Consider the following 16609-nt stretch of genomic DNA (forward strand, 5'->3'; position numbering starts at 1 on the left):
AATGGCAAACAAACCTGTGACTTCATTTTTAAAAATACTTGTTAAATATAAATATGTTATATTGAGAATGACTATCAAAAGCTTCTCCTGTCTTCTGATGAAAAGGCAGAATCAAAAGTAGGGGAAAAAATATATAAGTATATAAGTCCACCATTTTGCAGTTAGTTTTGCCATGACATTGATTTTTAAATCTTTGTTTTTGGAGGTGGCCTAGATCTTCAAAGATTTGGCTTATTATATAATTTGTTGCTGGTCTAAGTGTTTTATCAAATCTATTAAAAGCACCAATGTATGGCTTCACATTCTAGAGGAAGTACATTTCCCCCACTGTTATTATCCTTTCTTTTCCTTCTCTGTGGATGCTAGCTCAACTTCTTTGCCTGTCTTGGCTTTTGTTTGTATTACAGGTCAAAGAGTTTGGCTTTGCACACTGTGCTAACGAAGAGCATGAGTTCAGATGATGGGGAAGTTTTAGAAAGTGGAGATATGCCAGCTAGCATATTTCTTTCAGAAATAGACCCAATTAGCCAAGGAAATGACAAGTTACGCTGTAAGGCAAACTCTGACAGATCACAGCTGAAAAATTCTTCAGTTTCACACCCAAGTATTATACATACAGAATCACCAGAAACAGTTAAAGAAAACTGCCAGAAAGAAACTCCAGAAACAACTGCCAGTCCAGTGGAATACCAAGATAAGCTCTACTTGCACTTAAAGGAAAACTTCAGTAAAGTCAAAGAATACGCGGTGGAAATCGGAAGGAAGATTCCAGTCCCTGATCAGTGTACCATTGAAGGTAAGTTCTCTGAACACTCTAAACTGGACAAATTTCAAACATCACTTGTGGGGTGGGGGGGAGCCTCAAATCATAAAAATTGCCATACCCTTAATTTTTTGTAAAATAGATCATTTGAAAACACGATTACATTATTTTAATTGCTTTTTCCCCTTAGTAAGGTCAGTCATCTTTTTGATTCCTATTTGAATCTACTTAGGTACACCTAAGTTTACCAACTCTGATTTTTTCAAACCTCAAGATATATTGTTACTGATTCCCTGTCCCCTAGTGTTTAGGAAAATTCTGGAAGGGGTCTGTGTTCCCCAAAGCAGGCTCTCAGGTAGAAGTCCAGCCAGAAACATTTTTTCATCCACATAATCATGCAAGGAAACCATGTACAGCATTGAGCTCCAAGAGATTTTCTCCCATTCATTCAGTAGCACATATGAAGCACTGCTGTGCACCAGTCACTACTCTAAAAATTCAGCTTTGTGTGAGATTCAACTATGACCCAAACAGACACAGCCCCTGGCTTCTTGGAAATAACAGGAAGAAAAAGCGAAATCATAGTCAGTAGATGATGTATGTCAGGAACCAGTAAGAGTGTGAACTCATCAGAAGACAGAACAAAGTAAAAGATATCAGGAACTGAGGCTTCCCTTGGGTGCACAGTTTAAGGAGGTGCCAAAAAACTCAGTGAAATTTTAAGTAAAGTCAGGATCAGTATGTCTTGCTAAGTCATATTGGAGCAGAAGCAAAAGGAATATGAAGTAATATTGATTGTGTTTCCACTTACAATTTTGATATTTTGTTTATCATGAACTTTTTGTATTAATTTTGATTTTTAAAAAATATTACTTGATTACTACTAAATTTTCTGGTGCTTCTTAAATTTTGTGCCCTGGTACTGAGAAAGATGATAGGTCTGAGGCACAGGTACTGAAATGGAAGAGTGTTTAGGGCAAGCTCAATCTGCTGGCAGCGGGTTGAATATTTTTGGATATTTTGAAGGCACTATCAGACTAATTGGATTTTTCCTGTGGTCTTTCTCAGTTAACAACCACGTTATTCCCTTCAGATTAAGATGAAGGTCCTAGACCTCTTGTTGGACATGACAGCTTTTCACAGGCTACGCCCACATAGAAAAAGCTAGGCAGCACTTCTTTCAGAAAAAAAAACACAGCTGACGGATAGTGAATCCAATTCATATTCCCCCACCCATGACTGTTAGCCCCTTCAGTGAATGGTGTTAGGAGGGTCCCATTTTCCATCTTCTACTTTCTATCCTTTCTCCCACTCCAAATCAGAGGAAAGAATGTATTCTCATGCTCTCAAGGACTTGGCAATGACAATTATTGTATGTGAGTCTGTAGAATCTGACATTTTCAGAAATGTTTACAAGAATTGATTGATTAAGATTCTTTTTTTTTAATGTTTTGTTTATTTTTGAGAGTGAGAGAGACAGCATTAGCATGGGAGGGTCAGAGAGAGAGGGAAACACAGAATCCCAAGACAAGCTCCAGGCTTTGAGCTAGCTGTCAGCACAGAGCCTGATGCGGGGCTCGAACCCATGAACTGCGAGATCATGACCTGAGCCGAAGCCGGACACTCAATCGACTGAGCCACCCAGGCACCCTGATTAGGTTTCTTAAAACTCCTTTTTTACATGGTGACACTAAAAGTAGTATTTCTCATATTCAAAGTAAGTTTTGGATAATTAAGTATAGCAGGACTTAGGAATAGTTAAAATTAATAAAATCCAATTAATACAAACTCTTTACAATTTCCCATTTCACTAATAGTCTCTATATTTAATGCACAGGTTGGAGAACTTAGTAAAAATGAGGTTACATGCATTTCCCAGCTTAAAAAAGGAAATCTGTAGCAAATATAAAGGTAGACACATTTCCATCTGCCAGAATAGTTTTGTTTTTTCAGTTTAGGTTAAAGCATTGTGCTATATAGTGTGTTTTAATCTTGTGAACATGTGAGGAAGTCTTGCAGTTACCTCAAGTCTTGCAGTTCCAGTCGTCAAAAACACATGATATTTCTTATTGCTTTGAATTATTTTGGGACTTTGAGAGTTAACTAAGTGGCTTGGGTTTTTTCCCCCCAAGATATTGAATGAATCCATCATCTTTACTAAAAACAACCAAAAATCAAAAGGTATTTTCTTTTGATGTTTCCTGCCAGGAATGACCCAGATAGAACTGTTTTAAGTAGACATTTCAGAATTTGTTCACATTTTTGTAATTTCCTAGAAATTTCTGGAAAATTCCTTGCACAGAGATATGTGTGAGGGATTGCAGATTTATATGACTCACTGTAAATACGTCCACCAAGGAAGGACTCGTACTGACTGCAGGGGACGTGTTGTGATTATTCCAGGGATTGAGTAAACCACTCAGAAGAAAGCCAGCAGTCATCTGGCTGACACAGTTTTGCTTGCTGTCATGAGATCACTCAGCTCAACAATATCACATTTCGTTTCTTAGAAATTTATTGAAGAAAGCCTTAGACTGAGAACCTGTGTTATGTTTAATGTGTTGTGGATGTAAAAGAGGCACATTTGGTCTTTCTTGCTGAATTATGCAAGGTAATGAAGAAGCAAAGGGAAGAAGCATAAAAACCACTTCTACAACAGGTAGAGTTAAAAAGACAAATAACCAGCAGGAAACAAGAACAACAACAACAGAGTGCTACGAATAATTTTAGACTGATGTCATAATGTCTATTATACGGAAATGATAAAACAACCTTTAAAGAAGTTCTTTTGGTATTGTTTGAATCATATGAAAAAAGATGATATATGATCTCCTTACTCTGACCTACAAAAACATCACTTTCATATGGTTCAATCTAATACTTCAATAATGAACTATGGTGAAAGAATGGGAACCTCACTAGTCACAGCACAACAGAATTCAGTATAAGGTGAGTCAAGGTTACAGATACCATTCTTATCCGTAGCCCACCATCTTATTATTGTGCAATATTAATCACAGTGGGAACTAGCAATGGAGTATAAATAGAGCAGCACAAATCTATCATCGTGTCGGGAAAAATTGTCAAACCCCAGATCTTATTGAGGTTGGGTAAGCAGTGTCATTTTGGGTATAAAAGAGTCTGTTATTCCCAAGTCAGTAATTCTTTTTGGTCTTAGAGGACTCTCCCTAGTGTGGGTTCAGGTTAGTCAACCATGGAATGTTATCTATTCATATCCAGAGTGATGGTCTGACATCACTGCCTGATTGGATTTACCTACAAGACTGAAGGAATTTAGTTCATTAGCCAAAAGGCATTTCCAATATCCGAATCACTGAAATTCCTTTATGTGAACAAAAATAGAGGTTAAAAGAACCCAGTAATGCATGATATTGAAATAAATCCTTGAAAATCTGGTCCCATCGCTGGTGTTCTATAAATGATGATATAAAAGCTTACAAGAACCCATCAATGCTGCTTTGGTTTGCTTTGAAGTATTTCCTGATGGGGTGAAAATACATTCCATCTGTAGAGCGTATCAGCAAGCTTGACTTGCAGAAAGCTAATTTTAAAACTAGTAACATCTTCCTTTCTCTAATAGACCAATATGAGTTGATTTTTCAACTTGAACAGATATAAGAATATACAAAAATAAAAATTTATTATAAATATCAAGAAGGAGGTGCTATTTCATAACTAATTACAAATAAAGATTTCTTATTGAAATTTTGCATGTAGTCACCTCCAGCCTTATGTTGGCATGACCCAGGAGGCAAAGCCAACCCAGCCCTTACCTCCTTCTCCTCGGTTGGTCTAATCTGGGTCTGGGGGATGATGATATCAGCTATTCATTTAGTGGATCTGGAGGAGATTTCCTTCTTTTCTAAAATAGTTTAGTTTAATTGTGGGATTAGGATAATTTATCCATGAGAAGAGCTGTAAGATTTTAAGTAGAGAAAAATCTTAAAGCTTTCCCACACAATTCCAGAGGGAAAAACAGCAAATAAGAAAAGATTACAAATTCCCTGGTGTCTCATTCATTGATATGATCCAGTGTACCCTGTTTGAAGAACGCTTGTTAGGGAAAAACTTATCTAGAGAATTTTTCTTGGTGCTTTGGAATTTATTATTACCTCTCTGCCAGTTCCCATTTCTCCAGAGTGAGTTTTAGTCAAAGGAAGATAGATACAATGGTGGCCAGATTCTCCCCTAACCTTCTCCTGTCACGCATATCCTGGTTCAGTCATCCTCAATGTCCCATGAGAAACATAAGTACTATGGTTAAAGGAAGACCTACAAATCCTTTTGAAAAGATCCCCTCCAAACTCTTCTTTTGAGTTAACATCAGGTTACTGCCCTCATTCATCCTCAACAGAGTAGCTGCAACACCCTGGCAGACAAGCACATCACTGGTAGAGATGGTATGCACTTAAATATACAACTTACCTGTTTGCCAAGTTCCACTAGAGAACATCAGATAACTTTATTTCTCATTAATTATATTTTCAAAATCTACTTCTAAAAAAAAAAGGAGAAGAAAAAGTTTTATTTTCTTTGAACATTCAAGTAGATAAAGATAAATGCCCTGAGGCCCCTGGGTAGCCCTGTGGGTTAAACATCTGATGTCAGCTCAGATCATGATCTCACAGTTGGTAAGTTCAAGCCTCGTCGAGCTCTGTGCTGACAGCTTGGAGTCTGGAACCTGCTTCAGATTCTGTCTCTCTCTCTCTCTCTCTCTCTCTCTCTCTCTCTCTCTTTCTCTCTCTCTCTGCACCTCCCCAGCTCATGCTCTGTCTGTCTGTGTCTCTCTCTCTCTCTCTCAAAACCAATAAAAATAAACATTAAAAAAGAAAGAAAGAAAGAAAAATGACGTAAGCATGCTTTTGAACAGAAGGATGTGCTGCTTCTGTGCATGTCGGTTTACCTGATATACATCTATGAATGAGAAGTATATTCATCCAAGGAAACAGCACAAAATAAAATGGTTGAGCACATTTATATGCAGGCCATTTTGTTTGGAAATTCAAGAGTGATTTTCGATCTGTAAATTAAATGACTCATCTCAACCTTTGGAATGGTCACTTCCCCTGATATAGTGCCTACCTTGGATATGTTTTTAATAGATTTAAAGAGACCTTGCTAATAAATAGAAGTAAAAGTAAATACATAATAGAGAAAAAATGCACAGGAGTGCATTTTCATATATCTCACCCTGAAGGCGGCCACATTAAAAGAAGAAGGAGGAAGAGAAGGGGGTAGAGGAGGAGGGGGCGTAGGGGCAGTAGTTTGTTGTGACATTTACTATTCTTAACTGTATTCTTCTAAATGTATTGCTTTTAAGATAGAAAGATATGGCCTTATGCTCTTATATCTATAGTTAGTATTTTTAAATTTTTCTAAGAAAGTTCATACTCAGAGATTATTATTAGTCCTCCCTTGTTGTTTGGGGGGGTGGGGGGGGGGCTTGTCTTTACTCCAAAGCATCCAGTGCTGTAGGAAATGGTCCTGAGCCACTGATAGTCAACAGCACAGGAGTACATTCCAATCCAACTTGCCACTAAATTTCAGGAAGTGAATTTTTTTTCCCATTTGTTTCTATTATGAAACTGACAGTATATGCCCTGTAAGGAAACAAAATAGTCCATGGATATCATCGAATCTCACTTAAAAACTGAACAAATCCATATTTTTGAGCTCGGTTGATTATAAAGAGCTGATAGCCAAGGAAACTGAAAATAGTTTTGATATAAGAAAAGGAAAAAAATTAATTTCCTCTTGTTTGATCCACAACAACTATCAAACTTCAGATGATGGATGATTTTAAAATGTTTTTTCAAACACACAGGCAGTTACATAATTGGCAGTCAGGACTCCAGGTATTGATAATTTGGAAGGTATTTATTTGTGTTACAGTCTATATTCATAGAGGTGTGTGTTTACAAACAGCAGATAAGTTTCTAAAGCAGACAGGTCTCATGTCACATGTTGGCAGATCAATTTGGAGTAAGAGAAAAAGAACTATGTAAATGACACAAAATTCCTGTGTTTCCTCTATTCACATTTTGCCCTGTCCATATTAGAGATCAGTAAGAAATCATAAAATGAATTTTTTCTTTTTTTTTAAAAAGATTCAGTGGGCCTTTAAAAATAAATTACTTTATAGGAAGCATCATTTTTCATGTGAAATATTACATCAATTATCCACTAGCCATTAAAATAGTATGTTACCATTAAAATAAGCCACAAATGTGGGAAGCGTTATACCATTTCAGAAACTCTATATCAAACATCCTAATTTCTAAGTAGCATTTTTAGATCATCTTCTATCATTTAGTAACATGTATTTAAGCTTCCTTTATATCTTTTTGTGGTTTGGTAGCTCTTTTTTTTTTTGCATAAGTAATATTCCACTGTTTGGATGTATTTACCATTGCAGAATCATAGAGAATGGCTTCACTGCTCTAAAAATCCTCTCTGCTCTGTCTATTCATCCTGATTCTTCATTTTTCATTAATTCTACAAATATTTCTGAGTGCCTACTCACACCAGCATCCTTCTAGGAACTTCAGAAATGTCAGTGAACAAAACAGGCAAATATCCTTGGCTTCACAGAATGGTTCTAGTGGTGAAAAAATACAATAAGTAATAGAAATGATAAATAAATAATGTAGGGTGTTGGAAGGTGTTAAGTGCTATGATCAAAGAAAATGTAGAACTGGCTAAGAGGAACCAGGACAGAAAAGGATTTACATATATGTGTACAGAGAGGGAGGTACTTCTAGAAAGACACACATAAAACTATCACCACTACTTCTCTCTGAAGAACCAAATTGGTGATGGAGAGAAGTGGAGGGTAAAGATGACACTTGCACATTTTTAAAGTACACATTTATGCAAGGTTTGGAATTTTTAACAAGAGTGTCTTGCTTCAGTAATAAAGAGAGATGCTGGGAACTTGGACTTGGATGATAACTCTGGACTCCCAGCATCCTACCTAACCAGAATCTATAGAAATGACCTTCAGTCTCAACTCTGCTATTGGGCAGTTCCAGTTCTTCAGACTGGTTATGTCATCTCTTTGTACCATTACTTCCTTGCCTTTATTCCAAGAGTATATTACAGGGTCATGGTTTTTTAACCGGACTCCTAAAAAAGTGTCAGGGACCCCTGGAAAGGGTCCTGACCCCCCTCTTTCCTTCTTCCTTTGTTCTGCAAACAGAGCAACTGTGATACAGCTGATGTTATACAGTGACCTTCCTGATAGATATTTAAACTGAGAATCCCACAGCTTAAAGAAACTTGAAAAACACTCAGCTGGATCATTTTTACGGTCCTTTAAAAGAGTCTTTTATGGTCTAAGTTAATTAGTTCTAAGAGTCTTATGTCAGAGCTAGAAAAATGTAAATGTTTGTTATTTGGCCAAGTTTTTCATCAGCCTCAACTTTATTCCTAATTTTATATCTCCAAATAAAGCTAAAAAAAAAACCACTTCTCTTTCATTTTAATTTCCTGTCCTTTTTTTCCAGACATCTGTATCCATCAATTTACAATACTTTTTGGGAGAAAATAGGCCAGATTGTTCAATACTTTTGAAGTTTGTCACACTATCTGCCTGGATTTATTTATCTATCAAACAGCAAATGCCCAGCCATGATTAGCAAATTAATGCATTGTGCCTGTACTAATTATTTCCTTTCTTTTTTCTATTTTAATTCCAATTAAAATAGAAATAGAAATAAATTCACTTCAGATGTACAATATGCTGACTCAGCAGTTCCATACATCACTCATTGCTCATCACAAATGCACTCCTTAAACCCCATCCCCAATTTCACTCATCCCGCCCAACCCCTCCCCTCTTGTAACCATTGGTTTGTGGTTTGTTCTCTATAGTTAAAGAATCTGTTTCTCAGTTTGTCTCTATCTTTTTTCCTCATTTGTTTTGTTTTTTAAATTCCACATATGAGTGAAATAATGTGGTATTTGTCTTTCTCTGACTGACTTAATTTGCTTAGCAATATACTATGTAGCTCCATCCATGTCTTTGCAAATGGCAAGATTTCATTCTTTTTATGGCTGAATAGTATTCCATTGTGTGTGTGTGTGTGTGTGTGTATGTACATGTGTATATATATGCATATATATACACAAACATATTTATGTGTATGTATGTATTGTGTGTATATATACCACTTTATCCATCCATAAATTGATGGACACTTGGGCTGCTTTCATAATTTAGCTATTATAAATAACACTTCTATAGTCATAGGGGTACATTTATCCCTTTGAATCAAGGCTTTTGTATTTTGGGTGTAAATACACAATAGCACAATTGCTGAATCATAGGATATTTCTGTTTTTAACATTTTGAGGAACCTCCATACTGTTTTCCTGAGTGGCTGCACCAGTTTGCATTCTCACCAACAGTGCAAGAGAGTTCCTTTTGCTCCACATCCTTGTCAACACTTGTTGTTTTCTATGTTTTTGATTTTAGCCATTCTGACAGGCGTGAGGTGATATCTCATTATAGTTTTGATTTGCATTTCCCTAATGATAAGTGATGTTGAGCATCTTTTCATGTGTCTGTGGGACATCTGGATGTTTTCTTTGGAGAAATGTCTATTCATTTCTTCTGTCCAATTTTTAATTGGATTGTTTTTGGGGTGTTGACTTGTGTAAGTTCTTTATATACTTTCAATATGGGGTCTTTATGAGATATGCCATTTGCAAATATCTTCTCTTATTCAGTAGCTTCCTTTTATTTTTGTTTATTGTTTCCTTGGCTGTGCAGAGACTTTTTATTTTGATATACTCCCAAAAGTTTATTTTTGCTTTTGCTTGCCTTGCCTCAGGAGACATATCTAGAAAAATGTTTCTACAGCCAATGTCAGAGACATTGTTGCCTGTCTTCTCTTCGAGGATTTTTATGACTTCGGGTCTCAATTTAGGTCTTTAATCCATTTTTTTTTTAGTTTTTGAGACAGAGAGAGATAGAGCATGAATGAGGGAGGGGACAGAGAGAGACACACACATAGAATCTGAAACAGGGTCCAGGTTCTGAGCTGTCAGCACAGAACCCGATGTGGGGCTTGAACCCATGAACCATGAAATCATGATCTGAGCCAAAGTCAGACACTTAACTGACTGAGCCACCCAGTTACCCCTAATCCATTTTGAATTTATTTTTGTGTACGGCATAAGAAAGTGATTTAGTTTTATTCTTTTGTATGTAGCTGACCAGTTTTCCCAACATTTGTTGAAGAGACTGTCTTTTTCTCGTTGGATATTCTTTTCTACTTGGTGAAATATTAATTGATCATCTAATTGTGGGTGTATTTCTGGGTTTTCATTCTGTTCTATTGACCTATGTGTCTATTTTTGTGGTAGTACTGTACTGTTTTGATTGCTATAGCTTTGTAATATAAACTGAAAAATGGAAGTGTGATGCTTCTAGCTTTGCTTTTCTTTCTCAAAATATCTTTGGTTATTCAGGGTCTTTTGTGGTTTCATACCAATTTTAGAATTGTTTGTTCTAGTTCTGTGAAAAATACTATTGGTATTTTGATAGGAGTTGCATTAAATGTGTAGATTATTTGGGGGTAGTACAGACATTCTAATAATATTTGGTCTTCCATTCCATGAGTATGGAATGTCTTTCCAGTTGTGTCATCTTCAATTACTTTCATCAAGTAATTTCAGAGTACAGGTCTTTCACCTCTTTGGTTAGGTTTATTCCTAGGTATCACATTGTTTTCTGGTGAAACTGTAAATGAGATTGTTTTCTTAATTTCTTTCTGTTGCTGCATTATTAGTGTATAGAAATGCAACAGGTTTCCACACATTGATTTTGTATCCTACAACTTCACTGAATTCATTTATCAGTTCTAGTGGTTTTTTGTTGGAATATTTTATGTTTTCTATATATAGTATCATGTCATCTGCAAATAGTGAATGCTTTATTTCTTTCTTGCCAATTTGGATGACTTTTATTTCTTTTCTTTTTTTTTTTTTTTGTCTGATTGGCTAGGACTTCCAGCACTATGTTTAATAAAAAATGATGAGAGTGGACATCCTTGTCTTATTCCTGGTCTTGGAGGGAAGCTCTCAGTTTTCCCACATTGAGTATGATGTTTGCTGTGGGGTTTTCATATGTGGCCTTTATTACATTGAAATATGTTCCATCTAAACTACTATGTGGAAGAATTTTACCATCAAATGATGTTGTACTTTGTCAACTGCTTTTTTCTGCATCTGTTGAAATGAGCATATGTTTTTTATTCATTCTCTTATTGATGTGACATATCATGTTGATTGATTTGCAAATATTGAACCACCCTTGCATACTAGGAATAAATCCCACTTGATCATGGTGAATGATTATTTTAAAATTTATCTTAATGTTTATATATTTTTGAAAGAGAAAGAGAGAGAGAGAGAAAGAGAGAGCACAAGCAGGGGAGGGGCAGAGAGAAAGGGAGACCCAGAATTCATAGCAGGCTCTAGACTCTGAGCTGTCAGCACAGAACTCAATGTGACGCTCGAACCCATGAACCATGAGATCATGACCTGAGCTAAAGTCTGGCACTTAACCAACTGAACTACCCAGACAGCCCTTGATGAATGATTTTTTTAAATGTAATGTTGGATTTTTTTGGTTTGTTGTGAATTTTGCATCTCTGTTCATGAGAGATATTTTCCTGAAGCTCTCTTTGTTGTTGTTTTTGTGTCCTTATTTGGTTTTGGAATCAGGGTGATAATGACCTCCTGGAATTAATTTGGAAATTTTCCTTCTTCTTCTATTTTTTGGAATAGTTTGAGAAGAATAGTTACTAACTCATGTTTAAATATTTGGTAGAATTCACCTGTGATGCCATCTGGTTCTGACTTTTGTTTGTTGGGAGTTTTTTGATTACTGATACAACCTCCTTGCTGGTAATCAGTCTGTTAAATTTTTCTTTATCTTCCTGCTTTAATTTTGGAAGGCTGTATGTTTCTAGAAATTTATCCATTTCTTCTAGGTTGTCTGATTTTGTTGGCATATGGTTTTTCATGATATTCTCCTCAATTTGTATTTCTGAGATGTTTGTTGTTATTTCTCTTTCGTTTGTGATTTTGTTTATTGGAGTCCTTTCCCTCTCTCTTTGATTAGTCTAGCTAAAAGTTTATGAATTCAATTGATCTATTAAATACCAGCTCCTGGTTTCATTGATCTGTTCTTTTTTTTTTTTTTTAGTTTTTATATCATTTATTTCTGCTCTAATCTTTATTATTTCCTTTCTTCTAGTTTTGGGTTTTGTTTGTTCTTTATCTAGCTCCTTTAGGAATATGATTAGGTTGTTCATTTGAGATTTTTCTTGCTTCTTGAGGTAGACCATAAACTTCCTTCTTAGAACAGCTTTTGCTTTTGCAAAGATTTTGGACCATTGTGTTTTTATTTTCATTTGTCTCCATATTTTTTAAATTTTCGTGTTGAATTCCTGGCTGCTTCATTCATTGTTTAGGAGCATGTTATTTAACCTCTATGTATTTGTATTCTTTCCAGATTTTTTCTTGTTGATTTCTAATTTCATAGTGTTGTTTTCACAAAAGAAGTATGTATGATTTTAATCTATTTTAATTTGTTGAGGCTTCTTTTGTGGTCTAATATGTGATCTTCTGGAGAATGTTCACTGTGCACTTGAAAAGAATGTGTATTCTGCTGCTTTAGGATGGAGTATTCTGAACATATCTGTTAAATCTATCTGGTCCAGTGTGTCATTCAAAGCCCCTGTTTCCTTGTTGGTTTCCTGTTTGGATGATCTGTCCATGATTTCCTTTATGTTTGTTACGAGCTGCTTCATGTATTTGGGTGCTTTCATGTTGGGTGCATAAATATTTACAATTGTTGTATCTTCTTGTTGGACTATTCCCTATTATTATATAATGTGCTTCTTTATCTCTTGTTACAGTCTTTGTTTTAGAGTCTATTTTGTCTGATTGCTATTCCAGCTTTCTTTTCACTTCCATCTTCATGATGAATACTTCTTTATCTCCTCACTTTCAATCTGCAAGTGTCTTTAGGTTTGAAATTAGTCTCTTGTAGGCAGCAGATAGATAGGTCTTGCTTTTGTATCCACTCTGTCACCCTGTGTCTTTTAGTTGGACCTCTTAGTTTATTTACATTCAAAGTAATTATTGATAAATACATATTTATTGCCATTTTGTTATTTGTTTTATGGTTGTTTTTGTAGTTCTTCTCTGATCCTTTCTTCTCTTTCTTTCATGCTTTGCTGGGTGTTTTGTTGCTACATATTCAGATTCTTTTCTCTATATTCTTTGTATATCTATTACTGGTTTTTGATTTGTAGTTACTTTTAAGTGTGTATATAACATGTTCTGCATATAGCAGTCTATATTAACTTTATTGTTGTGTAAGACCAGACTCATTCTTTACTCTTCCCCCTTTTGTGTTTGAAGCATATTTTGCATCCTTTTGTTTTGGGAATCTCGGAGCGCCTGGGTGGCTCAATCGGTTAAGTGTCCGGCTTTGGCTCAGGTCATGATCTCCTGGTTTGTGGGTTCGAGCCCTGTGTCAGGCTCTGTGCTGAGAGTTCAGAACCTGAAGCCTGCTTCAGATTCTGTGTCTCTCTCTCTCTCTCTCTCTCTGACCCTCCCCTGCTTGCTCTGTCTCTCTCTGTCTCTCAAAAATATTTTGTGAATCTCTTGACTGTTTCTTGTTTGTTTTTTTACAGAAATACTTATTTTTACTGCTTTTGTAGTTCCTAGTTTCATCCTCTTGTATATGGTCTTTCCCTTCCACTCAGAGTCCCCTTGTAGGTCTGATTTAGTGGTCATGAGCTCCTTAATATTTTGTTAGTCTGAGAAACTATTTATCTCTTTAATTCTGAATGATAACTTTGCTGGATAACATTTTTTGGCTGTAGATTTTTTCCCCCTTTAACACCTTGAATATATCATGCCACTGAGTTACAAAGTTTACTGAAAAATCTGCTAATACCCTTATGGGGTTTCCTTTGTATGTAACTGCCTTCTTTTGCTGCTTTTAGAATGTTTTCTCTATCACTACTTTTTGTCATTTTGATTGCTGCATGTCTTGGTGTGGATCTCCTTTGGTTGATTTTGTTGGGGGATCTCTGCCTCCTGGATTTAGATATCTGTTTCCTTCTGTAGGTTTTGGAAACTTTCAGCTATTATTTTTCAAATAAATGTTCTGGCCCCCCTTTTTTTCTCTTCTCTCCCTCTGGGATCCCTATTACACAAATGTTATTATGCTTAATGAAGTCACTGAGTTCCCTAAGTCTATCCCGCTTTACATAATTCTTTTCTTCTCTCATTTATTCAGCTTGATTACTTTCCGTTACTCTGTTCATTAATTTGTTCTTCTGCTTTTTCCAGCCTGGTATTTATTATATCAAATGTATTATCAATTTCATTTATTGTGTTCTTCATATCTGATTAGTTCTTTTTTATCTCTGTGTTAAGTGTCTCACTGATGTCCTCCACTCTTCTCAAACCCATTATCTTTATGGTCATTTTTTTAAATTCTCTACCAAGAATGTTACTTATATCCATTTTGCTTAGATATCTTGCTGTGATTTTGTCTTGTTCTTTCATTTATGACATATTTTTCTGTCTCCTCATTTTTCTTAGCCCCCTGTGTGTTTCTGTACGTTAAGAAAGTCATCTTTCTCTTGGTAGTCAGGAAAGTCTCTTGCTCCCATGTAGGTGGGACATGAACTTTTAACTAGGTCCTCTTCCACAGGGAATGTGCAGTCACTGTGGAGTCCAGACCAGCTGGGACTACTCCACAAAACACACATGGGTGGGAGGTGCAATTTTAACAAGTTGCGCACATTCTCAGTGGAAGGTCAGAAAACAGTGTTGGTAAGGTTTGTGCAAGTCTTCTGGAGGAGGAGAGTTCCAAGAATGGGACTGAGGCAGATCTGGCTGGAGAGAAGCATGGTGTAAGCAAGTTAGGTAGTGAGTACAGGTGCCATGCTGGTTCCCACAAGTGGCTGTCTGTTTGTGATGAGAGGGAGGGGAGGGAAATGCCACCTGCCAGTTCCTTTGTTCCTGGAGAAATCCCTTAGTGAACTTTAGGATTAGTAACTAACTCTCCCTCCTGTAAGCCCTGGGTGCCTTTCAAACTGCTGCTTCCAAGGTGTATCGCCATGGGTATTTTGCTGTGTGGTCTGTTTAAGGACAGACCCTCAGCTTCCTGTCATCCCCTGGGCTCTCTCAGAGCTGAGCCTGCTGAATTTTAAAGTTCTAGACTTTAAGTCCTGCTGCTTGTTAGCACTCACAAAATTTGGACCCTCTGATTTTAAAGCCAAATGATATGAGGATTTCTCTTCCCCCATGGGATCCCTGGTGTGCTAGTCTGTTTCTCACTCTTCTCCATGCCTGTGGCTCCCCGCTTTGGCAGCAGACCTTAAGGGTTTGGGCTCCCACCAAGTCCTCAAGTCCTGGCCCTTCCTACCCTCTTTGATGTGGCCTCTTTGCATTTAGTTGTGGAGTTTGTTTGGGTCCTTTTCTGTGTTGTTTGCTCTGGATCAAGTTTTATCTAGTTGAATCTGTGGGATGAGGTGAATTTAGGGTCCTCTCACTCTGCCATCTTCTCCAGAAGTCCCCTGACTTGTCTATTTTTATTGAAATTCTTTGGTTTACATTATTTAAAGGAAACCAATCTTATTTCAAATTATATATGAAGGATCTTATAAAAATATAAATTAAAGTAGGTGATTCACTTAAAGTTGGAGGGAAAAGAGAAATAAAATAAATCTAGTGGTTATTTCTCAAAAATTTCTCCCTGTAAATTTTCACAATTGCTAATTGGGGTTTACAAATTTACTTCTGAGAATCCTGGTGACCATAGTAAGAAAGGAAATAAAATCAGTGAAAAATCTAGAGTGTCCATAAATGAAAAGTATTATCATTGCTCAGTGTGAGGGTGGAGGGAGGGGAAGAGAGAAAGAAAGAAAGGTTTTTATTTAGTTAGTTAATGATGCAGTATTCACTAAAACTAGTTAATCAAAAAAAAGTACTTATATTGGGCAATCAACATTTAACCGCTAAACATAAAAATAGAGCACTGGTTCTCAACTAGAGGCAATTTTATCCCCAGCTTTAGGACTTTTGGTAATGTGTGGAGACATTTTTGGTTGCCATGACTGGGGGAGTGGAGGCAGGTGCTACTGTCATCTAGTGGGTGGGTAGAGGCCAGGGATGCTGCTAAACAATCTATAACGGACAAGACAGCCTCCTGACAAAACAGAATCATCCTGCCCAAAATCACTGGTGGTTGAGAAACCCTGCAACAGACCCTTGCTTTGCAAAGTGTAGTCCATTGACAAGCAACATTGACGTTACCTGGATACTTGTTAGAAATTCAGATTCTCAGGCCCATCCTAGACCTACTGAATCAGTATTTATAGTTTAATAAGGTCGCTCAAGTTATTCATATGCACATTAAAGTTTAAGAAGCACTGCTACTGTAGAAATGAGAAATTCCAGTGAATCCCAGTGATAGACTAATTTTCTTCCTTACAGTGAATTTAAGATTTAGTTAACTGGCTCTTCATTTAATAATCACCACTTAATTGAGAAGATGACTGTTCTTCTCAAGGACACTCAGGGTTACAAGGCTCAGTCATCTGAACTCTTCATTAAATTTGTGGGTCCAATTGTCCTTTGATTCTTCTCACAGGATATTGGGTTAGGAAAGAATGAATAGGCTTGCAAGCCAGGAAACACTATTCCATGGTACATGTTTGAATTTGTAATTTGTTTGGACTTCCGACTTTTTATGAAAATGGAATTTAGTTTCTCATTGAAGGTAGTTTT

At 36.5% G+C, this 16609-nt stretch overlaps 1 protein-coding gene across 1 annotated transcript in view; it reads left to right on the forward strand.

The window, feature by feature from the left end:
• Positions 1-16609, forward strand: part of VEPH1 (ventricular zone expressed PH domain containing 1) — a 225393-nt gene that overhangs the window by 123852 nt on the left and 84932 nt on the right. Inside the window, exon 12 of the mRNA XM_029938756.1 lies at positions 408-796. Coding sequence (XP_029794616.1) covers positions 408-796 — 389 coding nt within the window. The remainder of the gene's footprint in view (positions 1-407; positions 797-16609) is intronic.

This window comes from Suricata suricatta, chromosome 5, assembly GCF_006229205.1.
Source record: "Suricata suricatta isolate VVHF042 chromosome 5, meerkat_22Aug2017_6uvM2_HiC, whole genome shotgun sequence".
Lineage (NCBI taxonomy): Eukaryota > Metazoa > Chordata > Mammalia > Carnivora > Herpestidae > Suricata > Suricata suricatta.